At 42.8% G+C, this 27547-nt stretch overlaps 3 protein-coding genes and 1 long non-coding RNA gene across 7 annotated transcripts in view; 2 read left to right on the top strand and 2 right to left on the bottom strand.

Annotated features, from left to right (window-relative positions):
- Positions 1 to 65: 65 nt before the first annotated feature.
- LOC148416425 (transmembrane protein 205) lies at positions 66 to 4443 on the bottom strand. Of its 2 annotated transcripts, none has more exons than XM_088424961.1 (4): positions 4153 to 4443; positions 3591 to 3817; positions 2847 to 3010; positions 66 to 2397 (listed from the first exon to the last, which is right to left on the bottom strand). In XM_088424961.1, exons 2-4 carry the CDS (start codon positions 3688 to 3690, stop codon positions 2095 to 2097), a joined length of 567 nt encoding a protein of 188 aa, XP_088281087.1. In that variant the 5' UTR covers positions 3691 to 3817; positions 4153 to 4443; the 3' UTR covers positions 66 to 2094. The 2 variants fall into 2 exon arrangements, with proteins under 2 accessions (XP_088281087.1, XP_088281086.1); XM_088424960.1 differs by having other exon boundaries at positions 3591 to 3767; positions 4153 to 4440.
- LOC148416424 (uncharacterized) lies at positions 1037 to 7180 on the top strand. The gene is made up of 3 exons (XR_015866919.1): positions 1037 to 1348; positions 4105 to 5542; positions 5605 to 7180. It is a non-coding gene; the product is annotated as an uncharacterized LOC148416424 (long non-coding RNA).
- Positions 5177 to 9207, bottom strand: LOC148416423 (uncharacterized). 2 transcript variants are annotated; one of them, XM_088424958.1, is made up of 7 exons: positions 8895 to 9207; positions 8014 to 8060; positions 7829 to 7942; positions 7595 to 7751; positions 7411 to 7518; positions 7247 to 7304; positions 5177 to 5777 (listed from the first exon to the last, which is right to left on the bottom strand). In XM_088424958.1, exons 2-7 carry the CDS (start codon positions 8037 to 8039, stop codon positions 5596 to 5598), a joined length of 645 nt encoding a protein of 214 aa, XP_088281084.1. In that variant the 5' UTR covers positions 8040 to 8060; positions 8895 to 9207; the 3' UTR covers positions 5177 to 5595. The 2 variants fall into 2 exon arrangements, with proteins under 2 accessions (XP_088281084.1, XP_088281083.1); XM_088424957.1 differs by lacking the exon at positions 8895 to 9207 and adding an exon at positions 8573 to 8731.
- A 1529-nt stretch (positions 9208 to 10736) lies between these two features.
- usp24 (ubiquitin specific peptidase 24) overlaps positions 10737 to 27547 on the top strand; it is a 32173-nt gene continuing 15362 nt past the window's right edge. The window contains exons 1-26 of one of the 2 annotated variants that reach the window (XM_088425482.1): positions 10737 to 11125; positions 14905 to 15073; positions 15640 to 15707; positions 15794 to 15937; positions 16008 to 16133; positions 17076 to 17111; positions 17545 to 17610; positions 19591 to 19656; positions 19987 to 20061; positions 20450 to 20608; positions 20677 to 20791; positions 21266 to 21369; positions 21436 to 21543; positions 21609 to 21704; positions 22460 to 22621; positions 23217 to 23300; positions 23837 to 23944; positions 24336 to 24485; positions 24553 to 24684; positions 25669 to 25780; positions 25854 to 25930; positions 26017 to 26157; positions 26230 to 26283; positions 26369 to 26484; positions 26557 to 26623; positions 27428 to 27538. In XM_088425482.1, coding sequence (XP_088281608.1) covers positions 10847 to 11125; positions 14905 to 15073; positions 15640 to 15707; positions 15794 to 15937; positions 16008 to 16133; positions 17076 to 17111; positions 17545 to 17610; positions 19591 to 19656; positions 19987 to 20061; positions 20450 to 20608; positions 20677 to 20791; positions 21266 to 21369; positions 21436 to 21543; positions 21609 to 21704; positions 22460 to 22621; positions 23217 to 23300; positions 23837 to 23944; positions 24336 to 24485; positions 24553 to 24684; positions 25669 to 25780; positions 25854 to 25930; positions 26017 to 26157; positions 26230 to 26283; positions 26369 to 26484; positions 26557 to 26623; positions 27428 to 27538 — 2925 coding nt within the window. In that variant the 5' untranslated portion in view covers positions 10737 to 10846. The remainder of the gene's footprint in view (positions 11126 to 14904; positions 15074 to 15639; positions 15708 to 15793; positions 15938 to 16007; positions 16134 to 17075; positions 17112 to 17544; positions 17611 to 19590; positions 19657 to 19986; positions 20062 to 20449; positions 20609 to 20676; positions 20792 to 21265; positions 21370 to 21435; positions 21544 to 21608; positions 21705 to 22459; positions 22622 to 23216; positions 23301 to 23836; positions 23945 to 24335; positions 24486 to 24552; positions 24685 to 25668; positions 25781 to 25853; positions 25931 to 26016; positions 26158 to 26229; positions 26284 to 26368; positions 26485 to 26556; positions 26624 to 27427; positions 27539 to 27547) is intronic. The other variant, XM_088425484.1, reaches the window with a different exon arrangement.

The following is a 27547-nucleotide window of genomic DNA, read 5'->3' as shown; positions in this document are numbered from 1 at the left end:
TCTTGACGTCATGCTCACATTTATTGATGTATATTTTTTTTAAGAATACCAATAATAATCTCAAGTCAACTTTGCCGATTTGGCTTTGATTTATTTAATAAACAATAAAAATACAAATATCACCAAATAAAGAATTTATTTTCAAAGTCACTTTCTACTGTGCTGTCCACTAAAATATAAAGTCCCCTTAAAGAAATATTACACCTATTTATCCATTTTCAGGGACAAAAAGTCATTTTGTCCAATTAATTTGATTAAATTAACTCATTCACTGCCAGCTGATCTCAGACATGCCTTTACCCTTATCTCATTAAAAAAAAATGTATAATAAAATGTAACGTATGCAAAAGCCTTTGGCATTGAATGAGTTAAAAAGGCATTTTGCCACATGCTGTCGACCGAAAATGACATTTGCTAAAAGGCTCAGGTAACAGGCATTCATCGCTCAGCTTCTGAATGTCACACAGTGAATAAAGAGGAAAAAAATGTCTTTTTAAAGGTCTTAATTGTAGTCGAGTTATCAATCATACAAAAAAGTAAAAGAATAACTGTACTATCCCTTTAAGTGACATCAAGTGTCTGAAGGTTTGTTTTCCTGAGCGTCGCAGGTCCGATAGTGAAGCTGATTAAATCATGACGTGACAAACGTGATTAAATCCACAGGACAGTTCCAAATTTTGTTCACGCTGTAAAGCAGCAAAACCTCATGTCTTCACATACAGTATATAATAAAAGAATGCATTGATATTGCCTTGACCCCGCACTCCTCCACCAACCTTCACCTAAAAAGTTACCATGCTGCGACTTTCCCATCATGCACCGCGCATTCCGACATGCTGGCTTTTCATTTGAACAAGAAATACAACCACCTGCTAATCCAAACCAAATGGTACACGTCGGCGCCACCAAGAAACCCTTTAAAAAATAAAATGAAAGTGTCCAAAAAAGCTCCAAATTCAAATGCATCCTTAAGTGTCACATTCGTGGCGTCAATAAAGCCAAAGATCAACCTATCATCATGCGTGATGTCACGGGTTTGTCCCTTTTGTATCATTTGTGATGCAGCCACTTGTTGTGATGATTTCTGCAATAACCACAAATTGACTTTGTGATGTAGGTAGGAGTACGCCAAGAACGTTGGGATCGACGGACAAGCTTTTGCCTCGTGTCGCTACCAAGGAAAAGTACCGCTGACGTGTAATAACAAAAAACTTGAAGTGATTCAAACGATGCTTTTATCTTTGTAGTAGTACGATATGGCTGAAGCCATAATTGGAATCAAAAAACGAGAAGAATGTGATGATACGCAAGAGATTTAATGCCCGGGCGCATGTCCTCACAATTACCGGTAAGTACACTTTTTTTTTTTTTTGCAACTTCACGAACTGGCATAGCAATACATTGGGAGAGGAAAAAAAAGTGGACAAGCTTGTCGGTTGTCAGTCCAAACAGGAGGAGCAGGACCGAGCGGCATATATTAGCCAAGCTTATGGTGGTAAAAAGGGAAAAACTGCCACGTTCGTTTTTAACCAACAAGTAGTTGGTTTAAAAATGTGTTTTTCAAGACTGTTTTGTTTTTGTTTTTTTAACTTGAGCTGAGAGTGGGCCCAACCAGACTCAGCATAACTTTGAATATTCCGCTAAACAGCAAAGAAAAAAAAGACGATAAAAGCCTACCAGAACAACGTAATTATTTTTAGTAGGTTAATCAAAGGTACTCGGAATCCCAGTTTAACATAAATATGAACGTAATCACAGTGACATCCTTATCTAGAGGGTGTACGCACTTATGCAACCTAATTTTCTCTGGTGTTTATATTCTCCTATTTAAAAGGTTCATGACGATAATAGATTTCAACAACTTGCAAATAACTTTCTAATGACTTGTAAAAATGGCTAAATTAGTAGACTCTCCTTTTAACCAAATTTCTCAGCAATATAAATCCCAAGCGTGACACTCGTTTCACTGTTGTCTCCAAAGGGTCAAGCTAGTGCATGCTTTGCCATTTCCCAAAGCTCACAAATAAGGCACGCTGACAAAAGGACGTATTAAATAGATAACTTACGGCTTCCCTTTCAAAGAAAAAGTTGAAATCAGAGCGCGCGGAGGTTCTCGGCCATGTAGCTGAGGCTGCAGAAGTTGCAGGCCACGCAGCAAATGTTGCAGAGCGACGAAAGCAGCCGGTAGAGCCGCAAGCGTCCGCTCAAGCGCCGGTACTTTGCGTCCGTCCGGCGCAGCTCGGCGTAAGCCTCGCGGTTGGACGACTGGCCGACGTCCTGGCCCAGCCCGCACGCCTGCTCCACCAGGTGCATGTCGGCCATGATTTCCGACGTCATCTGGCCGAACCACTGGGCGTTGACCGCCGCTACCGTCACGGACACGAAGAAGTTGAAGATCTGTCGGAAGGGAAAAAAATCACATCGCCGTTACGGTGTCCTCGTCTCTCTGCGGGCAGTTTAGAGATGTCGGGTTGTTTTTTTTTTAAGTCTTGAGCAACGGCGATGGCATTTTCAATTGACGGCAACTGGCGCGACAAAAACGAACTGTGTACTATACTGCCTCCCGGTGGCCGATGTGGGCACAACAGAGGGAGCGGGACAATGACTTGGTTTGCTGTGGTGCATACAAGACACATTTGTTTTTACAACTTTAACCAGCACAAAGCATATTTGGATGTAAGACATAACCTGATTTGTTCAACTTTGGAACCGCGTTTGTAGTCGTATGTGTCGGTGTATTTTATTCAGCGTGGTTTTTTTTGGAAGAGGGGAGGGGAATTAATGCCACATTTGTTCTATTCAAACAAGTCCTTATCTGTGTTTGCTCGATAACCGGGCAAACCTACCTGGAAAGCCTCTCGCTCGTCTAGCATGTCGCTGGGATGGTACGCGGCGAAGATTGCGAGGTTGAAGAAGGCGCAGGCCGAGCCCACGTGAAGGTAGAAAGGGACCAGGCGACTCTGAATGAAGCCGTACGTGTGTCGGTTCAGGTGGCCGTCCATCACGAAACCTGTTCGGAAAAAAGTAATATGTGAAAAAGGGGGCCGTGGAAGTCCTCGCCACACATTTAATACACTTTTTCTCACATTAGCCTCACATTTAATACACTTTCTCTCACATGATAAGGTAAGCAAAAAATAAAAATGCACGAGAAAATGTGTGAAAAATGTTTGCTCTGCATAATGCAAATAAGAAAAATAGTAAAAGGTGATTAAAAAAAAAAAGACTAAAACCCCTCACCACACATTTAATACGCTTTTTCTCACAAGACTCCCAAAGTTCAAAACTTGGTAGAAGGTAAGCAAAGAAATGCACGAGAAAAATGTGTGAAAAATGTATGCTACGAATGGTGTATATTTAAAATAAATATATAGTAAAATGTGATAAAGGCTGCAAAACCCCTCGTCACACATTTAATACACTTTTTCTCACACAAAAGACTCCCATTCAAAACTTAGAAGGTAAGTGTGTGAAACGGCGAGGCCGTGTGAACCGCGTTATAACGAGGGAACACGGTATTCGCAATTACAAAAACGTAAAAGTTAACGTTGAAGCCTTCAGAAGGATGTGTGGGTGGGTGTGGCACCAACTTGAAATGAAGGTGACCCAAATCTGCATTCCCCAGTAGGTGGAGAGCAGCAGCAGCTGGGCCAACTTGACGCTGAAAGTGGGCTCCCGATCGGTGGTCATGCTCCCTCCGCGGTGGGGGGTCTCCAAATCCAGAGATAGAACTTTCCCGGAAATGGGTCAAGCCTTCTGCCGCAGAGCTGTTCGCAAGACGTGACGCATGTCAATGTAAAGCTGCGACACGCCCAACCTACGAGCGGTAGTTCTGGTCTTGAATGTTGTCATGGAAACTGCCGCCGCCTTTGACCGCCGCTAGCCAACGCGAGGGCACGCCCACCGTTTAGCATGAAGCGGCTAACTGCTAGCAAACTTTCGCCCGAGTTTGTAACCGCGAAAAATTTGAGCCCAACGCTTCGTAAACAAGGCGAGCGGGGAATGTCACCTTTTCGGACCGAGCCAATTGTTTACTGATCATTAGGAAACCGATGTTAATTTAACAGACATTAACTTGTTAACAGAACATTTCCCCTTTTATAGGAGTATATAGCGCCGGTGAATAGTCCAAATAATTGTGAATATGTCTACCTGTGGAGCGACACCGAAGTTGCAACACCTGAGAAGGAGGAACCGCAAAAAACTGGTCGCGTCGGAGGGAAACGTTCCACCACGACAAACTGGTTCCACCGAGCATCGAGCCAACGTTGAGTGAAAGTGCATACACACAAAAAAAAACACTTGGCGTGTCATACGGCGTTCTTGTCACCTGCCATTGCAACTATTTGAAAGGCGGCACCCCCGGGTAAGTAGTTCCTGCACCCCCAACTACCACCGCGCATGCTTCAACGATTACAAAAAAAATGCAAATGAATCACGACGTTTGCCTGCTTAGAATTGATTTGATAAAAACTAAGGTCAACTTAACGAAAATTCTAACGTGTGACGTAAACAAATCCATTGAGTCAAATCAGATTACAACAATAATGCAGACGAAGCTGTGGCTTTAGAACTTCAGTTTCGTGTGTTACGAAGCAATATGACAAAGCACTTGCAGGGGTCACCAAGGTGCTGCCCTCCAAGGATCACATGATTTATCCCGTAGGCCTCTTCTGCAAATAGCTTACAAGTGATAGAATATTGTGATTTTCCTAGGAATTTATACCTATTACTTAATACGTATTACTCACCTATTTAACAGATCTGTTTCTGAATCATTTTGAGAAATAAATGGCGTAATCGGTGTCTTCAAAAAACGATGGAACACGAATTAACCTATAACAACATTATGACAGATACTTTGAGCAAATTCGTCATTTCAGAAATGTGTATCAAACTTTGTTTCAAAACAATTGGCGAGCACTATGTTGAGGAAGGAAATAAAATACGCATCAAAATAAAGCCTCACTTTTTCCGTCCCAAGTTGTATTCTGCCACATTGCGATGTCGACAAACGCGCTCACGTTTTCAGACGACAAACCGATGTTTTTTTTTCTTCTTTTTTCTTTATTCCTTTTGGCACCTCAAGTTACGAGTTTAATCTGCTTCCTGGCCACGTTTGTAGCTCAAAATAATCCCCCTTAATAGGCACCCAAAAAGACACCACTCATTTTTGTTTTTCGTGATTTATTAATAAAGGAGTTTATAAAAACCTCATTTAAGAAAGGAGCAAGAGCACATTTTCACACTATTTGAAGATTAAAAAAAAAAGACAGACGCGCAGTACATTTATACTCTTCTGCGGAAGTTGACGAAAACAGCATATTAAAAATGAGATTGCCTCAAGGGCGAATTAAAACGCATCCAAGAAAACGAGCAAAACAAGTTGTGAATAACATTTTTCTTTCTAAAAAAAAGAAAGGGCAGAAATTCATGATTTTTGTGGTGCGTCCCAGTTGAAGAGGACGTGTACGTGTACGTGAACGTCGGCGCGGACGGCTTCCCCGCATCTCCTGTAGAAGTTCCTCCGAGTCGGCCACAGGTACGTTTCGGATGACGACACCTTCCGAGATGTTTCCACTCACTGGAATTACGTTACAACAGCATGTAGGTAGAGCCAGAGGGCGAGGACACACACAAGGGGGGGGGGTCAGCCACCCTGAAGGCTAGCGGCTCCGTGAACGGGACAGAAGTCGGGTGAACCTCCGACGCCTCATGAGGGATGCAGGTGGACGTGGACGGCACGTGGGCCTGCGCTGGGAGCTCAGGTGCAGACTCTGCAAATGCATAACACACCTCTGCTAACAGTCCATCCAATATTATGCCTCGATTAGGTCATGCAATCTCCATATATAATCTTCGGTTCTGAATGATAACGGTCAGCAAAAAATGAAGTCATGTAACAGAAAAGTAATGCAAAGTAGTAGTAAAAAATAATAAACAAAAACTGATCCATTTGGAATTTTACAGATCTTCCAGATAAAAAAATGCATGCTTTTCAAACTGCAATATTACAGACAATGTATAGAATTCAGCGCCATTTAGAGGAGAAATAAAAGCTATATATATATTTCAGTAGTATGCAAAAAATAGGTTCTATCACGTCAAGGTCCATGACGCTTTAATGTGCATACTTCAAAGCCTTTGCATTCTCCGTTCACCGCTAGATGGCACTAAATTCTACAAACCTGGACAAACTACGTGAAAGTAGTATTAATAGAATAAAGTTTTTGCAGAGAAAATGTGATTAGTGTTCGAAAGATGAAGTGTCCCAGTTACCGAATAAAGTTTAACATTTTCAAAAGCGACGTTTCGTTTTTAATATTGAGTCGTTAGCTGAGCCCAGAGCAACCGTGATGTCACTTCCAGTCAACAGGAAGTGGTCAAATGGGCATTTCTTAAAAAGGATTAAAATAATAATAATAATAATAATATAATAACTTATTAACTAGTGTATATATTTTTATTATAAAACTAGTGAGACTGGAAAGAAAAAGAGTAAACTCAATCCATCCCCAAAACACTTATAAGGAACACATTACTAATTTGTACTTACGTACCCAAAGTCATCAATTAAATTAATACTCAATGTATTCCTTTTTAAATCACTTGCCTTTACAACTTCCTTTAGCAAAATACTTAAAAGCAATGTGGAATTGAATGAGTTATTTGAATTTTCAAGAAAGCTAGTTTCATAATAAAAACATTTGCAAAAGAACAAACTGTAACTTTTTGAAAGAACAACTCTTGAGTTGGAGAACTATTATTGAAACTTCAAGGTCTTCAGCGCTCATCTGCCTCTTTGATGTCTTTTCAGTTTGAAAAGTGACTTTAATCTTAAAACAAACAACTTTTTACACCGTCATAACCTTTTACTTCACACATCCAACTTCATTCATTTAATTTGCGTATGATTTCCACACTAGTGAAAACGATGTCAACGTTCACGGAAAGATCAAAGCTACTACAAAGCAGTTGCGATCATAGGCTACTACTGTTTTCCACGGCGTAGCGCTGAGGGCGTTCTGAATGTTGTGCTTACCTCATAACGCACAAAAGTTCATCTTGATATTAAAAAAAAACAAATGTTTATTTCAGTATGAAAATACTTTTCATCAATTAAATTCCTTTTTGTTAACCAGTCATCTGATTCTAGTTCTTTCTTGAAGACATGTATATATATGTAAAAACACTAAGCACAAGCGTTGTTGTTGTGATGAGGTATACCTAATAAAGTGGAACTTACCAGCCATCTTTTTGGAACTTGCGGCTGCCCTTTCCCACACTCTTTTTTTCTTTTTGCCCTGCGCGGAAACAAAAAATTGCAAAACATGCAATAAACATTAGACAAATACCGGTAGACTTTTCCTTTTTTTTTTTGTTTAATTGATAAACGTCTACGGGACTCACGTAGTTGTCTCTGCACGACCAATCGGGGTATTTGCTGGCGTGGATGGTGTAGAGTCGCTCGGATTCCTCGTAGTACTTGTGCTGCTCTTCCAGCGTCAGCGACTTCCACTTCCGACGGCGCAATCGCAGAGTCAGCGCACAAGCGCGCCAAAAAAACGCCTCGCGTTTTGCAAAACACACTCACCATCTGCCCAAGGATCTTATTGACTGCGGCGCTGTCTTTTTTCATAAATTGGGCCTTGACCAATGGTCGCTGCTCCTTCATGAAAATGATGAAGGCGTTTGGGGGCTTCTTTATGTAAGGGTTGGCGGAATCATCCGACCCTTTCTTCTTTCTCCGACTGAGGGGGACAAAAAAGTAGCGTATAGGCCAACGCTATGGCTGTGACGGGAAAGTCATTTTGCAGAGAATACTTACCATGAAGGGATTTTTCTTTTCTTTTCCGGAGTGGGAGGTGGCGGAGGAGGTGGCGGAATAGTCGGAGGGACGAAATAGGAGTTTGGCGCAGACTCCAGAAAAAGCTGCGACTCGCTAAACAGACACACGCACTTAAAACAACAGAAAGTGTGTGTGAAGAAGAAAATGTCATGTGCGTTACTTACAAAAAATGAACAACGTTATGGCTCATCCCTGCTGGTTCACCGGTGACCTTCAAAAAACAAATAGCAGGTTGTTATGATTTAGTGGTAACAATAACACGTAACTGTGAAACCTCAATATAGAACATATCATTTATTTCGACTATTTTTTCATGTCTTATGTTTGCACGCATGATCTAGAAAAGCTTGTGTGTGCATTTACATTGTTATGCTTTTATCTTTTTTCACATCTCATCCGATCATCAATCGTTCATCATCTCAAAAAACAATCGACACCACGGAACCTGATTTAAAATCTGATAGTTTTCTCCATTGATGAGATAAAATCGTAACGGCACACGGCAGATTATTTAAAATATGGAAATACAAAAAAATAATACAAAATGTTACCATCAATTAATTTCTTAAGCCAAACAGTTGAATGTGATCATCCCCACCCACCCATAACTAATAATAAAACCGAGTGTGACTTTTTGTACTTATGCTGAAATAGTTTTTAATTATAACCCCACTATTGCGTATAAACTCCAAAAAGTTATTTAGGCTTGAAACGCCCTCCTACCTGTTCTTGGCATAAATCGGCGTTAATAACGTCAAAAACTATGTCCCATTCGGCGTTTTCCATCCTCGAGTCGCAAATGTTTTTCGCACAACTTGTTCGCCGTTTTTAGTGACATTTTTAACCTTTGTTACGTCATCGGGCGCATCCTTCACGCACTTGACCGTTGGTGAAAGAGCGGCTGCGGCTAAAGCTAACGAGCTAGCTTCTAACGCTAGGGCGGGGCTCGTCCAATTTGCGGAAAAACACGACGATTTTGCGGGGAAAAAAAGTGCCGATCTTGCCTGCAAACTTAAAGGAGGGACGATAAAAAGCATATTTTTACCTTTCGAGGCCTTTTCGACGAGGCGAGACTTTACTTATCTTCGAGGTGGGCGCCATGTTGACAGCCATCCTGGGGATGCTTGAAGTGAAAAGGGGGCCAAATTATTTCTGGAAAAAAATGTTCTTTGCTAATCCGTTGACAGATTACTAATGTGTCCCGATATTTTGGTCATATGTTCCCCACATCTTTAAAAAAAAAAAAAAGTCTCTGTGCACAGTTTATGGTGGGTACAAATTTGGCAATGTTTTTTTTTTTTTTTTTTCATTTTTCCCCCCAAAATTCCATGACCCCAGAAGGGCTCATTTTTGAGGAGCGTGTTAATCAGGTCCTGAACTCAAACCAAATGAACATGAAGTATTTTCAAAGAGGAACAGAAATCTAGGGAATTCGTAAAGCAGTCAGGCAAGCATGTATATGTATATAAGCACGTATATGTACAGTACATATATTTGTACAAAATGTCAGAACTGTTTTTATAATACACTGTATATCCATCCATTTTTTTGACGCTCAGTTGGGTCGCTGGCTTGCCGGTCCCTATCCCAGCTGGCTATCTTCTGTCAGTAGTACTGAGGGGGACACCGTGGACCGGTTGCCAGCCAATCACACTCACAATCACACCTAAGGGCAGTTTGAAGTGTCCAATACACCTACCATGCATGTTTTGGAAAAGTGGGAGGAGACCCCAGAAGACCCGCACGGTCACGGGGAAAACATGCAAACTCCACACGGAAAGGGCGGGGCAAGCTGGAATTGAACTCGGGACTCTGAACTGTGAAGCAGATGTGCAAACCAGTTTTCTACCGCGCCGCTATACTGTATAATAAAACGGATAAAAAATTAGTCATTTGCAATTTCTGGAGCTATTGCATGTGATGCTAAATGAGACACAACATTTCAGTGTGTGGTGGTTGTAAATGCATATGCGCGTGCATTTTTCATACCATGCTCAGTCAGTGATTAATGAAATCAAATAAATGTGTCTTACTGCGGCGTTCCTGCATTTATGCGAGTATTACGTCCTTAAAAATATCTTCAGTAACTGAAATCAGCAAAGTTGAGGTTGGAAGTTTATTTGCTTTTCTTTTATTTTGTGGTTAAAAAACTTTTTTTTTTTCCTTTTGTCTAGTCCGATTCAGGAGGAAAAAGAAGAAAAAAGCCATCTAAATTTGTGATTGAGCCGGAAATGAAAATCCATGTACTGTAGTTAATTGGTTTATAGAAAATAAAATTGCTATTTTATGACTAGTCTAAAGAAAATGCCAAGAAAAATAGTGACACAAACCTGCAATAAAAAAAGTTATTGTGAAATGAAAATGGACGATGGCGTGAAGCCGCGATAACTGAACCGCGATGTAGTTAGGGAACCTTGTACATATGTTCAAATGGCATAAAAATCATCGCTAATGAAAATTCTCCCCTAAGTGTGGCCATGAGCTGATGGATGACTGAGAACTGTTCACCATGTAGCTCCGCCTCTGAATGACGTGAATAAGAATGACCTTTTAATCGCTCGCACAATTTATTCTTACTACGCCCAAATTATTGTGATGTTTCCGAAAATTTCAGGATTGGAGGATTCAGTGTTGCCGGGAAAAGACAAAAAAAAGCGATAATCGCGAGTAAAAATGAAATGAAACACGTTATCCGTCTGGTAGTTCGTCTTGAAGAAATATCTCGCAGTCTCAAAATTGCGATGAATATTGTATTATATATTGTATTATATGTGAGTGCGTTGATTGTGCCGCATGCGCGCCCCCTTCGAGGGGTTTTGCGATTTCCGAGCCTAGTGAAGTGCGCATAACACCTGTGTGGGCGCTGTAGTGGGGGAAGCCAGATCGTGACAGTCAGTCAGTCAGCAGCGGGGCCGTAAACATGGCGGCGCGCACGGCTACAGGGCTGCGCCCCAAACCCCGTCGCTCCTAGGCTGCGAACGCGGAGACGCCCCGAAGATGGAGACCGAAGAGGAGCAGCACATCACCACGCTCCTCTGCATGGGCTTCTCGGACCCGGACGTGATCAGGAAAGCGCTCCGCTTGGCCAAGAACGACATCAACGAGGCGGTCGCGCTCCTGACCAACGAAAGCCCGGGGCTCGGCTACGGATACGAGCCCATGGAGAGCGGGCCTGCCCCCGCCTTGAGTACGAGCGGCGATGGGGAGACGAGCGGGAGAACCGGCACGGGGGGGTTCGATCCTCCGCCCGCTTACCACGACGTCGTTGACGGGGAGGTGAGAACGAACTCCCGTGCCGCGCGGAGCGCTTAGCGCTTAGCGCTTAGCGCTTAGCTAAGGAAACTCCCGGAGCGAGCGAGCGAGCGAGCGGGCGGCTTCGCCCATTTAACTAGCTACGCTTTAGCAGCCATGCTAGCTGCTCGGCCGGCCCGCCGCGAGCTGTCAGAGCGGGCGAGGGGGCTGCGGCTCGCTCCCCCTGTGCTTTGGCGCCAAGGCGGGTTGCTGGCTCGGCGTGGCCGGGGCTCCTACTTGCATAGGGGGAGACTTTTATTGGCCGTTTTAAACTTCATCTCAGTTTGCGGTAGCAGCCTGGCTAGTTGTTGTAGAGTTGCCCGCAGAGGGGAGCACGCGCTGCAGCGCATTCGTGGGATTGCATAGATGTTAAAAAAAAAAAAAAAAGAATCAACTGGTGCTAGTCTTTGCATTAGAAGTACTCAGCTGGAATGAATGTCTCTGTTTTGCAAACCCGCTATGCATGGGTTGAGGGGACCCCCGGGCCCTCATGTCATGGGCTTTGCATTCAATGCATTCCACTGCAGCTGGACGTTTTGTAGTGATTTCGCAAAAAAGTGGACTACGTGGCCGTTTTGTCGTCGTTTGTTTGTTTACAGGGAGTGAAGCGACTAGGTTTTTAGACAATGCATCCAAGCTGTAAACAAACTCATTGCTGCTCGGCCTCTGGCTGGCTGGGCGTTAATTCTGACAGAGCAAGGGGGCACGCTAACCGCCGTTTTTTTACTGGTAATCTCAATTGAATGTGTTTGTAAATTTGATTAAATGACATTAGAACACACTGTAAGGTAAATGCTTGGTTCGTGGCAGTTTTTCTCCATAATGCCACAGGGTATTGAATTCTGAATGCAAAGGTCAAAATTAGGGATGTTCAGCTCTCGATTCCATCCTTTTCAGGGGGGGTTATTGTGTGAACGGCAATATATGTGTAAAATCTGGAAGTAAATGCAAACGTTGGGAATCTTGGATAACCTACATTCATCAGAGAGAATGGAATACATTGGTGCTGACAAATAGCAAATTGAGAGGTGGAAAAGAATGTTGAGTCAGAATTTTCCCATTTGACAATGCATCATAGCATATTGGCATCAGGCAGCAAGTACAGTATTTGTACAGGTTTTAGGCGGTTAATGAGATTTATATGAAACTGCTGTTTCGTGTCATTATGTTGCTGTTGGCCATGCTAGCACAACTTTCTGATGCTGGACAGCGAGCTAACCAGCACAAGATGGGTGACGTGAATGAATTTAAAAGTTTCCCAAAAGCAGAAATCCACCCTGGGTGCAGCTGTTGGCCGCTTTGCAGTGTTTTTTATTGCCTACTTGTTAGATCAATTTTCTACAGTCCATAGTTTATTACGACTACAAGTGAACTGGAGTCTATCCCAGCACAAGGCGGGAGACTGTGCTCCCATTCGCACCTCTGGACACTTTTAGTCTTCAATGAACCCGCCTGTAATGAACACGTGGTATTCTAAATGCGATCCATGCTTCCAAACAATCCGCGCCATCATTTCTCTTCCACATTGAAGTGACGCCGGCCGGGGAGTTGCGATTAGCAGCCTGCATGCGTTGACCACTTCCCGCTGGCCCATTGACGTCTCTGTCTCTTTCTCATCACTGCTGTCTTGCTGTGATGCAAGCTGTTAAATATAAACGACAGTTGTCATCTTGCTTCATGCGCGTCGGCGTGGCGAGTCAAGTCATGTTTTCACTCTTCTCACATCAAATTAATGAACACCTGCAACTACTGGGCCGACGATAAATCCAGCTTTCATTGCCATGACGACCGGAAATGAATGGAGGAAGCGGATCCTAGAGCAGAGGTCGCAAACTCTTAGCCCAGGAGCCGTTTGAGGGCTGCAGCTTGATATTTTGCGGCATCTTATCTGACAAATGTCAATGCGTTTTGTGTTTTTATTTTTTTTAATCACGAGCTGTCATAGCTCAGGTTTAGGGCCGCGCGATGAACCGAATTTTAATCGCGATCACGACATTGACTGCCACGATTAATCAAACTGATCCTCGGCGATATTAACGTTTAAAAAGCCGGCCACCGTACATGTTGAATCAAGCGCTTTGTCCTCCTACCACCAGGAGGCAATGTTTCCTAAATGTTTCCATGACAAAAACACCTGCTTTTCTCACCCTAATATATTATTTACATGTGTGAAACGGCGTTGGGTTTCTCACCTGATTCCTAATATGTACAGTGCCAGCTGTCAATTGGGACCCATTTTGAAAAATCCGCCGAAATATCGGAATGAACTCGGTTAGAAATGACAGAAAATGGCCTTTTGACTTCTAATGGATTAAAATTTGCCTAAAAGTAAATGATGTGCTTGGTTGTAAGGCTTCATTTTTTCATTGATTTGCACTCAGCAAGTAAGCCCTGTGTGCCAAGTGTTTGCCGTGTCTTGGGTGAATTTGTTTTCATTATTATTTGAGTTTATTATTATTTGTAAGTATTAAGCCTGGAAGCCAACTTGTTTAAACCTTGTTTAAAAACTGCTTGTTTAAAAAGGGCAATGAATAGACATGTTTGACCAAACATGATGAATGGTCGCGATTTCAATATCGACCAAAATAATTGCGATTATTACTTTGGCATCATCGTGCAGCCCTACTCAGGTGGCCCTACTGCAATGATGGCCTCTTCCTATATAAAGGGACTATTAATAAAATGACCTTTTAGCATGATATGTGGGTAACACAAAAAGACGAAGAAGCAACAAAATGTTCCGTGCGTTTTTTTGACCCTTCGGCGTCCACTCCGTGTATGACTCGGGCGGGTCGCCCGCCTGGTGTCATCCTCCTAAAAATAGCCCTGCAGTATCTCTGACAAACACATTGCAGACTTTGCTGAAGGGTCCCAGGGGGATTCGCCGGGTGTGTAGTAACAGCGCCGCTGCCCTGGAGATGCACATGTCGCATCAGCCCACCACGTGGGTTTCCATTTGGCTGTTATTGTGATTGAGCCATCTTTTTGCAAGAAATCTGAGAAACGACATTAAAAGCGTATTCGGTGATACTCGAACCGTGACTCAAAAATAACGTGAAAATGATGTGAATGTGAATGGCCGCGTGAATCATCGATTGTGGATACTTGACACTCCCTTTAAGACCTTGCTGAAATGAGACAAAATACCTCAAGATTCACCAATTCTCGCATACTTTACACTTTATTTCATACATCCTAGAAATGAGTCTGTTTTTAGGACTCGTGGCTGTATACTTCCACTGGTTTATGCTTTTAGACAATAGCTTGATTTGTTGTTTTCTTAAGAGAATGACATTCGATAACCCTCTATAATTGGTGCCGATGACGTTTATGCAGTGAGAGAAAGTACAAATTTCTGGCCGTTCATTAACTACATGCACAGGGTCACATCTTAAGTAAGCCTCAGTAATAATCAATCCGTTCTTTGCAGAGGATAAAGAATATATTGCGCCAACAAACACTAATACCTTCGTTTCATTTTTTGGGACCGTTTTTACAGATCAATCAGATTTTGTGCCACTTGACTGGGAATGTTAAAGCTATTATTTTCACAGTGCATTAATTCAACCACTTCTGCATTTTGAGTCACAATATTTTCATATTAATTTCAAAAGACAGAAGCTACAAGAGGAAGTGCTGTTTTCATTTCAACTATGCAGGAGCCTTTAGCAATATCCACCGATTGTCCCCGGAAGAGACATTTAGTCCCGTATTTCCTTTCAAGTTCATGTTTTGTTTTTTGTTTTTTTCCCCAATTGTTGCAGAGGAGCAATGACGAGAACGGAAACTGCTCCGGCGGCAGCATGGAGTTCCCCACCACCAACCTGTACGAGCTGGAGAGCCGAGTGTTCACCGACCACTGGTCCATTCCGTACAAGAGGGAGGAGTCGCTGGGAAAATGCCTCATCGCCTCCACTTGCCTCGCCCGGCACGGTAAGAAAGGAAAAAATCTTTCCTCGGATGAATTAAAGCTTCGCCGTGGAAGTATGTATTTGTAATATGAAAAAACAAAACAAAACAAAAGTAGTAGCGCCTTCTCGTGGCTTCTGCACAAACTAGTTGAGGGCGCCTTGCTCATAATCTCAAATTGTCATCTGGCCTTGAATACAAAAGCAACAGCTTCCTTTTTGCATCAAGTCAGGTGGAGTAAAATGAACATGAAAATGAACAAGTGCACGCTGGTTAGATAATGACCAAATGAAATTTGCCTGATATTATATGCAGTAGTGTTATAAATGGAATATACACCTATGGATTCTGATCATAATGATGTCGTTTGCTTTTTGTAAGGCTAGTTTCTTCAACATTTGATTACTTTTTTCCCCCTAGAAAGATTTGAACAACCATTGCTGTTCAATAAAAGCCCTGACGTTTCATGAGGTGAATGGTGGAAGTTTGCCATTGGAAAAAAAAGGCTGATTGGCCCATGATAGTGTTTGAATGTTTTTTTTTTTTTCCCCTGAATTATCCGTTAACATCAACCTCAACGTCTGCGGCAGGCCTCGCGGACGCCGACGAAAACTGCAAGAGGTTCGTGGAGCGCTGCATGCCCGAGGCCTTCAAAAAGGTGAGCCGAGCCGAGCGCGCCGGCGGACTTCGAAGCTCTCGCCGCTCGCTTTCCCTCATTTTTGGCATTCCTGTCATCGTCGCCAGTTGCTGACCAGCAGCGCCGTCCATAAATGGGGCACGGAGATCCACGAGGGAATCTACAACATGCTGATGCTCCTGGTGGAACTGGTGGCCGAGCGGGTCAAGCAGGATCCGGTTCCCGTCAACCTAATGGGCGTCTTGGCCACGGTGCGTATCGGTCGACGCCATCCCCGCTGGCCGGACCTGACGCATGCGCCTGGCCCCCTGTTGCGTCCAGGCCTTCAATCCGGACAACGAGTACCATTTCAAGAACCGGATGAAGGCCTGCCAGAGGAACTGGGCCGAAGTGTTTGGGGACGAGGCCAACATGTTTGCTGTTTCTCCAAGCGACAGCTATCAGAAAGTACGTCTCCGCTCCTTTGACGCCGTAAGCCCCCCGGCACCTCCGCATTTGGTGAACCTTTGGATTATTCGGGGACCCTTTAAGAGTTCTAAAAAACATACATTTTTTTGTTTATTTTATTTACAACACATCAGATCTTTTCAATAACCTCCATTCTCACTTAGATAAAAGGGTTGTTTTTTAACACTGCGTTAATTTTTTGGTGCAAAAATGCAACATGTGCATTATTTACCCCCAGAATGTTTTCCCGTGAAACTATATGAATAATGATATTATATTAGGGCCTTTGGTAGGTTAATAATACCTAACATCAGTGATTTGAATGCATTTTGTTTGTATAAACCCATTATAAAAGCGTATAAATAATTAATACACATTTTGCTTTTCAACGCATCAAATGTTTTCGATAATATCACATATATCAATAGTAAATTTGTAAAATAGTCAAGTTGTAGGTACATTTTAGGTTACGTACACATAAAATGTAGTAATATATAAATAACTACCGCATATCGATTGTTTGACGCGACGGACGTGAAAGTGGGTCAGCGAAAAACGGACCGCAATAACTGCCCGTAAAAACTTAAGCGTGCAAACGCGTTTAGGAAAACAGCCGCTTAAAAACCCTTTAGGGGGCAGTTGAATATTGAATTTAGTTTGATCCGGGTTACTCAGCATGCTAAGGGCGGCGGAAAGAACGCCTTCCAAGATTTGCCTTGATACGTCACCGTCAATCATTGACTTTTGCTGGACGTCAGCGAATGCACGCGCGCTACTTTACAATAACTAATGAAATGGGGCTGGGGAGCGGGTCAGCGAGTTGTTTGTCTCCAGGGTTGTATAACTGAGCCACAGACATAAATGTATGACTGACATACAGCAGCTGACGGCGTGTGCTATAATGTGAAAAAAGCCCACTAAAAGCACTGTCATCCGTTTCAGGAACCTCACGGTTGGCTGGTGGATTTAGTCAATCAAGTAAGTGACCTCAAATGCATTGTGACCGTGCGCCGCCGACGCCTCGCGTCACGTATATGTAAATAACCCCCATATTTCTACTAGTATGGACTTTTACTACCGGTATACAGTCATTGCATCATATATACGTCCACTACTTTCAGTGAAGTTTCTATATCGAGCGGCCGGTTTTCGAATGTTGTCTGGGCAGATGTTCATACCGGCCATGTCGGCAAAGTGACACGGAGCCCACGTATCCCATGTGTGCGGATATGCTAGCGCGGCATTGGCCGATAGCCAATACGTATCAGATTTTTACCCTCTTTTGGAAGTGGCCTATATGAAGATATCCGATTTCGTGAGTTAAAAAAAAAAAAAATCAGGTTACGTTGCCTTTTTCCTTTTATGCAAGTATTAGTGGAAAACTAAGCCTTATCTTTGTGTGTACTGGCAGTTTGGTGAGTTGGGAGGATTCACCGCCATCCAGACGAAGCTCAACGCGGAGGAGATTGAAATAGCCGTAAGACAAACCCGCCCGTGCCTTGCTTACTAACGGCCTGACATACCTAGAAGAGTAATGGCATTCTTTCCACCCTGGTTTTGAACGGAGAGCCGGTCTGACTCGGAGACAACCTCGCCACTTGGCTGGGGGGTCTCGAGGTTCCACTTATGCCACCGTCTTGCAACTGCTGAAACGCTCGATTGTTTCATCTTTTCTGAAGCGTCCTTGTTCTAGCGCTTCCTTAGGGGAACCTTCCCGGAAGCGTGCTGCTAGAAAGCCATTGATTTTTTTTTTTTTTTTTTTTTTTTTGAGGGGGGAATGCTCCTTCTTACCATTAGCATATTAATAGGCTAAAAAGGATACTGGAACTGGTTTGGATACAAATGGGTTTGTAGCGGTACCGGAGTGCCTGTCCACCCATCAAGTGTGTGTGCAGCAGACCTGCAACGATCTCCAAATTAGAAAAAAATAGCCTTCAAATCAATAAATGTCTGTCCACAGAAAACTTTTCAATGGGATCTTTTGTGGTCATAGTAGAGAGGTGTTCACAAAAAGAAATCATTTACTTGACAGGTAACGAGAGGTGGCACGGGAAAAATTGGGTCGAACCATTCTAGTATCGGGGAGAATCTGGCTTTTTACGATAATGAAATTGAATAACCTACTGAACACAAAATTGTTTTATGAGCTTCTATTTTCCGGAAACAGTTCATTCAAAAATTCTTTTTAAAGGGTTTTTGCGTGTGTTTTTTTTTTTTTTAAATCTCGAGTACCCCCTAAAGTTCCTTCAAGTACCCCCGTTTGAAAACCAATGTTATAAAGTACAGACATTGAATCCCAGATACTTATTTTTTACAGTAATTTATTTTCAAATATTAAGGTAAAGGTGGGGTCTGAAAAAGAGCTGGCACGCAAATTAATCTGTTGATTGTTGCAGTTCTTTGGACGGCAAAATGGCAGGATGTGTTTGTTTGCCGGCGTTTCCGCATAGTGTACAGTGCCCCCGGTTGTCGTGGTAAAAAAAAGCCCAAGTCGCTATTGGCCCATTGACGCACGGGGCGGGATATACGCTTGCAAAATTCCTTTCAGCTAGACTTAAAAATGGGCTTTGTCAATTTGGACCCTAAGTGTATCCGGATGAATATTTCAGCTATTTTGTCCAGACATGTGAAAACTGTTGAATTGTTAAAAAAAGGAAAGACCTGTAACACACCAAGCCAGAAAAGCCAGTGAAAGTGAGAGGTGAACAGAGAGTAGGAGGATGGCTTCCTCTTTTCCAAGCTCCCAGGGGGCGACCCGTTCATTTGTCTGCCGAGAAACAGGAAGTCAAGTGCAGCGGTGAATAGCCGAGGGGGGGCGGCAGAAGCGTCAAACGCGGACCGTTCGTTCATTTACACCTTTTGTTTAAACATGAAATGATGAATGGCAGCCGGGCTCATGTGTTTGAGGATCTATTTACGCTCCCGCCAGCTCATTCCTGCATTTGCACTGCAGTGAAATCCGAGTCCGTTAAATCACTTGTCTCTCCGTCCGCAGCCCTGCACGAATTGTACTATAATGGTGTTTAGAGATACTTGAAATGCAAAATACTCTTATCTTAAATTTTCTTTTTATCAGTTTACCCATCTCTCTCTCTCTCTCTCTCTCTCTCTCTCTCTCTCTCTCTACACATTGTAATGAAACATTGTAATGAAAAAGACACTGCCAAATAGTGGCTCTTATGCAGAAACTCTTGTGAATGGGGTCACTCGTATCTCAAGGCGCCACTGCATAGCAGAGTATAATTGGTTTCATAATTTGGTTTCACTCAATGGCATATCGTTGCTAACCGAATGGCTAACTTTGAATTCATTCAATGCTAGCCGTTTTTAGACCCTTGTTTTTACAATCACTTGAGAAAGAATGGTATTAAATTGCTGAGGTTGAATGTCTGGGATTGGGATCGAATGAGTAAATGAGGATACGGCCAACAGTCAGTCATGTTTTTGTGACCCGCAGTGTGTATCAGCGCTGGTCCAGCCTCTCGGCGTTTGCGCCGAATACCTCAACTCCAGCCTGGTCCAGGTAAGTGTACGGATGCATGTCATAAAAGTGGAATATCCTAGAAAAAAGTCATAGTAAAAATAATTTGTGGTTACATTTAAACAGTAAATCTCTAAGAGTCATTAATATATGAGCATGCTTTGCATGTAGGCCAGTTCCTATCTCAGTTTCTCATTAAATTCCATTTGCATTGTTCCTTACAATAGCCGTAAACTATAACCATCAAAATGATCAAAGGATTGATTTCTCTTTGTCATGAATGCTTAATGTGTTTGTGACTCCTACTAATGGCCTTCTAGTCTTATTTTTTTCACATTGCTAAGGGGCTTGTCCCTTTCGTATGTGTTCCAGCCTATGCTTGATCCAGTCATCCATAAGATGATCACATATGTACAGAACCTGGAAGAAAAGGATCTCAAAGATAAGGTAATGTTTTGCGTATACTTCAACCTTAATGTGGTCATTTTCTTGAGCTTTCTAAGGCTGCCAATCATGACATTTTACTTCAACAAATACAAAATTCATAGATATGGATGTCATGGCAAGAAGATGGCTGAGTAATTATGTGGAAAATATATTGCAGTATGACAGTATAAATGACGTATAGTCTGAGAAGCATATTCTACAATCTGGGATACCCCAGGGTTCCATTTTAGGGCCATTATTATTTCTAGTGGCGTTTAATTATTTTCGAAATGATTTCACACTTAAATTGGCATTAAATGTGAAAAGTTCTCAATTTATCAGTCTATATAGACGATATATTTGCAGCAAGTATTTGTATACCTATCAACTGTTTGTGTTTTAACCGTAGCGGCTGGTGAGTATCCCTGACCTATTGTCGGCCATCAAGCTGTTATGTATGAAGTTCCAGCGGGATATGGTGACTGTGGTGGATGACCTGCGGCTGGACACGTTGCTGCGCATGCTAAAAACTCCGCACTTCTCCACCAAAATGAACTCCCTCAAAGAGGTGAGCCAACGCAAATGATCTTTTGCGCATCACTGTGCCACCTCTTGACCCCGGCTGTCGTCCTGCAGGTGACAAAGTTAATCGAGGAGAGCACGGTGGCCAAGACTGTGAAGAACGCCATAGATACGGATAAACTGTTAGACTGGCTTGTGGAGAACTCTGTCCTGTCAATAGCGCTAGAGGGTAAGCAGATTCAACAATTTGATTGTCATGCATACTAATACCACCATTAAGTTCTTATTCCGTTCACATCCCCGAGCAGACTACATTCGGTAATCGAGCAAATAATAAAGTAGGCAATGAAATAAAAAGAGCAATCGCGGCACTAATAATGAACCGCTAGTAAATGAATAGTCTTACATTCTGAGTATATTATGAAGTAGATGGAGTAGAAGAAACGATATACCTATGAGGATGATAGTGCAAAATATGTATTCAGCAGCTCTCCTGCACTGTGCAGGCTTTGTAAGGTGTATGTGTGCATGCGGTAAAGTGAATCACCGCACGGCCGCAACGTTAGGTTCAGTTAGATGCGATCTAATAAAGGAGGTCTTTGGGGAATTTACAGAAATGCGCTGGTTATTACAGCAAATATATTTCAATTAACGTGGCTTGTAAAAGTTGACCTTAGTGCGTTCACCTTTTTTGTCATTACAGGCAATATCGATCAGGCTCAGTACTGTGAGAGAATAAAGGGAATCATTGAGCTGCTGGGAAGCAAACTCTCCCTGGATGAACTCTCAAAGATCTGGAGAATACAGGTTAACGTCACGCCAACTGATGTTTTCTCCAAAACGGGCAAATAAATGTCAGCGTCTGCTTTTCAGGCCGGCCAGTCGTCAACCGTGATCGAAAACATTCACACGATCATCGCCGCCGCCGCCGTCAAGTTCAGCTTCGATCAGCTCACCCATCTGTTTGTGCTCATACAGAAGGTGGGCGACACATACAGTAAGTCAAAAGCCTCATCCTTTGATGAACGTGTATGTGACTCACTCAGAGCTGGGAGGTGGAGAGCGATCGCGTAAGGCAGAAGCTGCTCAGTCTGATCGGGAGGATCGGCAGGGAGGCGCGCTCGGAAGCCACCGCCGGCAAGGTGAGTCGTTAGTCCCAACGTGCGGCAGAACAACGGGCTGTCCTGGACAAGGGGTTAAGAGCAAGAAGATGAGCGAGAAAATGTTCCTCATGAATAAACTAGTCCGATTGAAGGTTTAGGATTACTGTAGAAGGCATGCTAATTGCTATCAAGTCTTCTAAGGCCTTTCACATCATGTTCGAATGACCGTAGCAGATCCTCCTTCAATCAATTTTACAGTTTGCTTGAAGGTTTTTGCTGTTTGTACATTGGTTCAATTCTCTTGTTTCATTTCTGTGCCAGTTTCGGAGTTAATTATTCAAATGGGTTATTCTGTTGATTAATCAACTAATGTGATTTTTGAAAACATTGTCATTTCCATTCCTTTATTTAAATAAAGGACATGTTTTCAGTTTGACCTGACACATTTTCACGTCTGTTGCACACACACTGGTTTGGGGACAGAAAAAAAAACTAGAAAGCTTGAAATGCTTGAAAAGATTGTGTTTGTTTTTTTTTGCATTCAAAACATTAATATCAATTAATTCTTGATGGGAGGAGGGGAAAAAAAATATAGATATACACACACACACACATCTGCTAATTGGTATATTGTGGATGCCATAAATGATTTGAGTTGACTTTATTTCGGTAACTCAGGCTGTCTTTGACACACCCCCCCAAATTACACTGCCATGACAGAAAAATTGCCACCTGAAGCCCGCAAGATAAATCCAGCCCGACATACTAATTGTGTGCGCGTGCGTTGCATTCAGGTGCTGGAGGTGCTTTGGGAGTTGGCCCACCTGCCCACGCTGCCCACCAGTCTGGTTCAGCAGGCGCTAGAGGAGCACCTGGGGATCTTGAGCGACGCCTACGCCGTCAAGGAGACGGTCAAACGCAACTACATCATTAAATGCATCGAGGACATCAAGAAGGTGGGGGGGAGGAGCAGCCCTGTACTCTTTAACCTTTATTTGTTCTTTGAATATGCGCTTTTACTGTCTTATTTTTTGACGGTTATAAAGTGGAGGCGGCTCAAGGTTCAGCGGGTTTGGCGGTTTTAAAGCAAGCGCTGCGTTTCTTCGCTTGCTTGCCACGGCTTTCGTCTGAATCCGGCACGTCCCTGTTAACTGCACCTGGGTTTTTTATGGAGTCATTTGTGAGAAGCATCTAAGTCGGCCCAAATGTTTTTTCTACAACATGCACTATATGCGCCTCCGCTTATCTAAAGGTTCGACATTATTTGTTTGATTGTGTAGTGCTATTCCAACTTGATCATTTTGACATTCAAGCCATCTCTATTATACGGATTCACTAAACAAATGACATTTTCTAAGGCCAAAAAAGTGAAAATATGAACTTATGGTCACTTCTACTTGCCTTTCAGTCTTGGTAAGTAATTTCTCCCCAAATGGTTTTCCGTTTTAAACATTACACCTGTCCCCGCACAAAATACTGTGACGCCTCAATGAGGATTGCAACGACGTCATCATTGTGTGAGCCAGCTCAAATGAAATGTGTGCTGTCCAGACTCAAGAGGACCCAAAAGGCAACGATACTCAAAGTTCATTTCTATCTGGCTCATGGGGAAAGAGGAAATCTCTGTCGGTGAAAGTAAGAGAAGTCGCCCAATTTGTCTCTTTCCTCCCCCTATTTTGAAATTCCACCGAATTCTCTCTCGCCTCCTATCCCTCCGATTTATATGCCTGCCAACCAATCGGCGCGAGGGCTTTCATTCACAGGTGGATAATTTCCCCCTTTATCAAAACGCGGGCGAGCTCATCCGGGTGTAAGGTTACGCTTGGGTTTGGCGCTTGCTACCGTAATAATGATCACAAAGCGGTGTTCACGCCTGGATGAAGGCACTCAACTTCTTGATTGCGGTCACGGGTGCGCAAACGCAAAAAGGCAGCCTATCAGAGCCGCGGATCTCCCAACAAAATGTTGACAGTTTTGCGTCCGCGGCGCTGATTCTCTTCCTCACTTGGGTCTCATTACAAAAACGCAAGGTCAGAGATGGCAAACCAAGCATGATGAAAGGCCATCAGAGTCCTCTGCGTTTTTGTATTTGCCGCTCCTTCGCTCACTATTTACATTTGCCTTGTCTGATCATTGTGGTTTTGTTTTTTTCCTGTGCGTGCCGACGGCAGGCTTCTCAGTCAAGCAGCCCTCAGGCGGTTTGGGTGGTACCCGCCTTGCGTCAGTTGCACGAGATCACCCGCTCTTTCATCAAGCAGACCTACCAAAAGCAAGACAAGGTGACACCAAAAAGCCATACATACTACACATACGTGACATCGTTGTAATCCTAAGTAAGGAATGGAAATCAATCTTTCATATGATGCTGCCCATGTTTACACAGACATGGCACACAATATTCTGTCAGCCTTAAAAGATGGGCCATACATCCTACTCATACATGTACAAATGCTCAAAATTGGCTGACGCTCTAGGGCGTGTCTTTTCCCATCACGTTTGCCACTGAAAGAGTTATGTGATGGCCTAATTACTTTTCGGGTGCAATTGATACTTTAAAAAACATTCACTCGCCTATTTGGTGAGAATAACAGGAGTCAACAGTTAATACATAGTATCAGTACGAGTATTTTGCAATTAGAATATTTCATGCCATGCAATGCTTTCCCACAGAGCATCATCCAGGACCTAAAGAAGAATTTTGAGATCGTCAAGCTGATCACGGGTTCCCTGGTCTGCTGCCATCGACTCGCAGTGACCGCAGCAGGAAACGCTTGCCTTTCCGGCTCCACGATGGTGGACGGAAGATACACCTACCAAGAGGTGGTTTTTTTGTTTGAGTTCAACGTAACTATATGGTTGTATTCATTTTGGATGGGCTTTCCTTCAGTATCTGGATGGCCACCTGCGATTCCTGGCCTTCTTTCTCCAAGAGGCCAGCCTCTACCTAGTCTGGAACAGGGCCAAGGAGATCTGGGAGTGCCTAGTGTCCGGCCCGGACGTTTGTGAGCTGGACCGTGAGGTATTCAGGCAGTTGTGCAAATGCCGCGTTTGCGAACGTCGTCTCTTGTTTCTGGAGGGATCGTGCGGATTGTCGTCAAACGCGCTCGCGTCGCAGTGAAACTATTCGATGATTGATTGACAACTCATCGAGCACAAAATCGATAACTGTTTGATCATCATTTGCATGCTTTTTTTTTTATTTTGAAATAGTTCAAAGGCTCAATTTCAGCTTTTCAATGAAAAATATTTGGATTTTTGTGTTTCTCCATGTTATAAAACATCCCTCTTAGTTTGGGTAAAAAAAAAAAACGAGTATTTTTGCTCTTTTTTTCACATTTTATGGACCAAACCAATAACTGAATTATAAATTGTGACTATTTTTCTGCAATTTAACATTGTGCTGTTTTTTAATATAGAATTTTTTTGAATCGATCAATCTAAAAACCAATCAACAGATGAATCAATGATTGAATTAATTTTATGTTGCAGACTTAAATTAGACTGAGCTGAGTTGTCTATGTATACATTTTTATCATTAGTTAGCGGCTACACACAAGAAGGAAAACAATATTCGCACACACTCTGTAGTTTTGATTTTGATTGTGGAATTTAAACTAAGCAGCAAAATCCACCGGTTTCGTCCATCTCAGGGAGCAGCCATTTCGCCACTTTGCGTCAACTGAAAATGACATCACAGTTTCTCAACAACCAATCACAGCTCAACCGGCGATTGTCACATGACCAAACTCAGAAAACAGTTGAGACCGGATAGGTCTTTACAATAAAATGTAGGGCTTTTGTTGCTTGATTCATATGTCCACAAACAAAATATTTATCATAAAACTGTTTAGGCTGATGGGTTTCCACAGAGCGTGTTATTGTAATAAAATAAAAACACTTTAAACACTTTAAAAACACATTTACCTTGTTCCGTGTACTCAATGGACATCTGATTGGATTTTATAGCTAACCTTTTCCATTCCATTTGCGTTTTGTAATGTAGATGTGTTTCGAGTGGTTCACTAAAGGCCAGCACGATTTGGAAAGCGACGTGCAGCAGCAGCTCTTCAAGGAGAAGATACTGAAACTGGAGCCATATGAGATCACCATGAACGGTCAGGCGTGCTTTTATTGACCTCGTAATTGAGTATTTGATGCACCTCCTAACATTGTTATGTGTCCCTCAAGGCTTCAATCTGTTTAAGACCTTCTTTGAGAACGTCAATCTGTGCGATCATCGACTGAAACGCCAAGGAACTCAGCTGGTCCGTCTTCGCTGGCATTTTTAATCCTGGATGTGATATTCCATAAATAAGCAGGGCCTCATTGCCGTCGAACCATGTGGTTGCAGTGCGTGGAACGCCTGGACCTGACAGGGATGGACTTTATCTGGCGTATCGCCATGGAAACCCCTGATGAAGAGATCGCCAATGAAGCCATTCAGCTCATTATCACGTACAGCTACACCAACCTCAACCCCAAGATGAAGAAGGTCAGTGTCGAGAACTTCTTTTTGCCTGACCGCAGCGGATGATAAAAGAAAGCCTTGATGTGTCCTTCGCAGGACTCGGTGTCTTTGCACAAGAAATTCATCGCCGATTGTTATAAGAGACTAGAGGTGAGTGTTGTGCTTGCCGTTTTTTTCCTTTCGTTTTGAACCATACCTCAAACTTTTTCCTTTTTTTTTTTTGCATCGATCACAGGCGGCCAGTTCAGCCTTGGGCGGTCCCACTTTGACCCATGCTGTTACGAGAGCAACCAAGATGCTGACCGCCACGGCGATGCCCACCGTGGCCACATCTGTACAATCGCCCTCCAGGTACAATTTAGGAAATGCGCAATTAGCATCAAGACGATTGGCTCTTTTACGATCCCCTATATTCTTCTCCAGATCCACTAAGTTGGTCATAATCGAAAGATTGCTGCTGTTGGCTGAACGCTACGTCATCACGATAGAGGTAGGCCCCGCCTACTAAATGTAACGGGCCTGAGAATAACAGGAAAAACAAAAGCACATCTGATGTGAATTTTTTGTTGCGGTTGGAATGCTTACAACAGTGGTACCATCTCAGCCTTTTTTCAGTGATGTACCCCTTGTGAAATAGGTTTTCGGACTTTTTTGCAGCATTTTGTTTTTTTTTTTAATATGCCATCAGTGCCCTTAGAACCTTTCAAATTTCATTTGTACTGGTCCACAAAAAAATAATTTAGAAATATTTGTCCACAAAAAATAATCAACATAAAGTGTCAGACCAGTTCTCAAATAGAAATATTTGCCCAAAAAAATACGGAAATCGTCCTCTATTGGGATTACAGTAGAGAGCTGTTCACAAAAATAAGTCATTAACTTCATTATTAATACGTATTTAACCACAAAAAATAACCAACATAAGTTTCAGACCTGTTCTCGAAAAGAAAAAATCATCAATAGATATTTGTCGGCAGAACAATATTCCTCTTTAAAGTGCCCTATTTTGGGATCATAGTAGAAATCTGCTTACAAAAATCAGTGACTTGACAGGTAACGAGAAGCGGCACGTGACAAATTGAGTTGAACCGTTCTCGCATGGGGGAGAATCTGGGCTTTTACAATAGTGAAATAAGCGACTGAACATAAAATGTATTTTATAGCCGCAGCCCCATTTGAGAACCGCTCGGCGAGAAGAAATTGGAAGGAATAGCATGCCAAAACAGCACGGGGAAGAAAATCCCCTTTTGAAATTGCCACCCTTTTTTGTAAACCGCTTTGTTGCCCCTTCCAGGATATGTACTCAGTCCCTCGCACTATACTACCTCACGGGGCTTCGTTCAATGGACACCCGGTCACTCTTCACGTCACCTTTGAGTCAACCAAAGACACGTTCACTTTAGAGGTACTGTAA

This window comes from Hippichthys cyanospilos, chromosome 10 (genome assembly GCF_059441005.1).
Source record: "Hippichthys cyanospilos isolate Australia breed blue-spotted pipefish chromosome 10, RoL_Hcya_1.0, whole genome shotgun sequence".
In the NCBI taxonomy this organism is placed as follows: Eukaryota; Metazoa; Chordata; class Actinopteri; order Syngnathiformes; family Syngnathidae; genus Hippichthys; species Hippichthys cyanospilos.
This window is presented reverse-complemented; position numbering and strand designations above follow the sequence as displayed.

Excerpts from the sequence above, each read along its gene's own strand:
- LOC148416425 (XM_088424961.1), bottom strand. The coding sequence starts at position 3,690 with ATGACCACCGATCGGGAGCCCACTTTCAGCGTCAAGTTGGCCCAGCTG. Across the intron at positions 3,011-3,590 it reads TTGGGTCACCTTCATTTCAA|GTTTCGTGATGGACGGCCAC; the intron begins GTTGGTGCCACA and ends TTTTCCGAACAG. Across the intron at positions 2,398-2,846 it reads ACGAGCGAGAGGCTTTCCAG|ATCTTCAACTTCTTCGTGTC; the intron begins GTAGGTTTGCCC and ends CCCTTCCGACAG.
- LOC148416423 (XM_088424957.1), bottom strand. The coding sequence starts at position 8,635 with ATGGAAAACGCCGAATGGGACATAGTTTTTGACGTTATTAACGCCGAT. Across the intron at positions 8,061-8,572 it reads CCGATTTATGCCAAGAACAG|GTCACCGGTGAACCAGCAGG; the intron begins GTAGGAGGGCGT and ends TGTTTTTTGAAG. Across the intron at positions 7,305-7,410 it reads GGTCGTGCAGAGACAACTAC|GGCAAAAAGAAAAAAAGAGT; the intron begins GTGAGTCCCGTA and ends GTTTCCGCGCAG.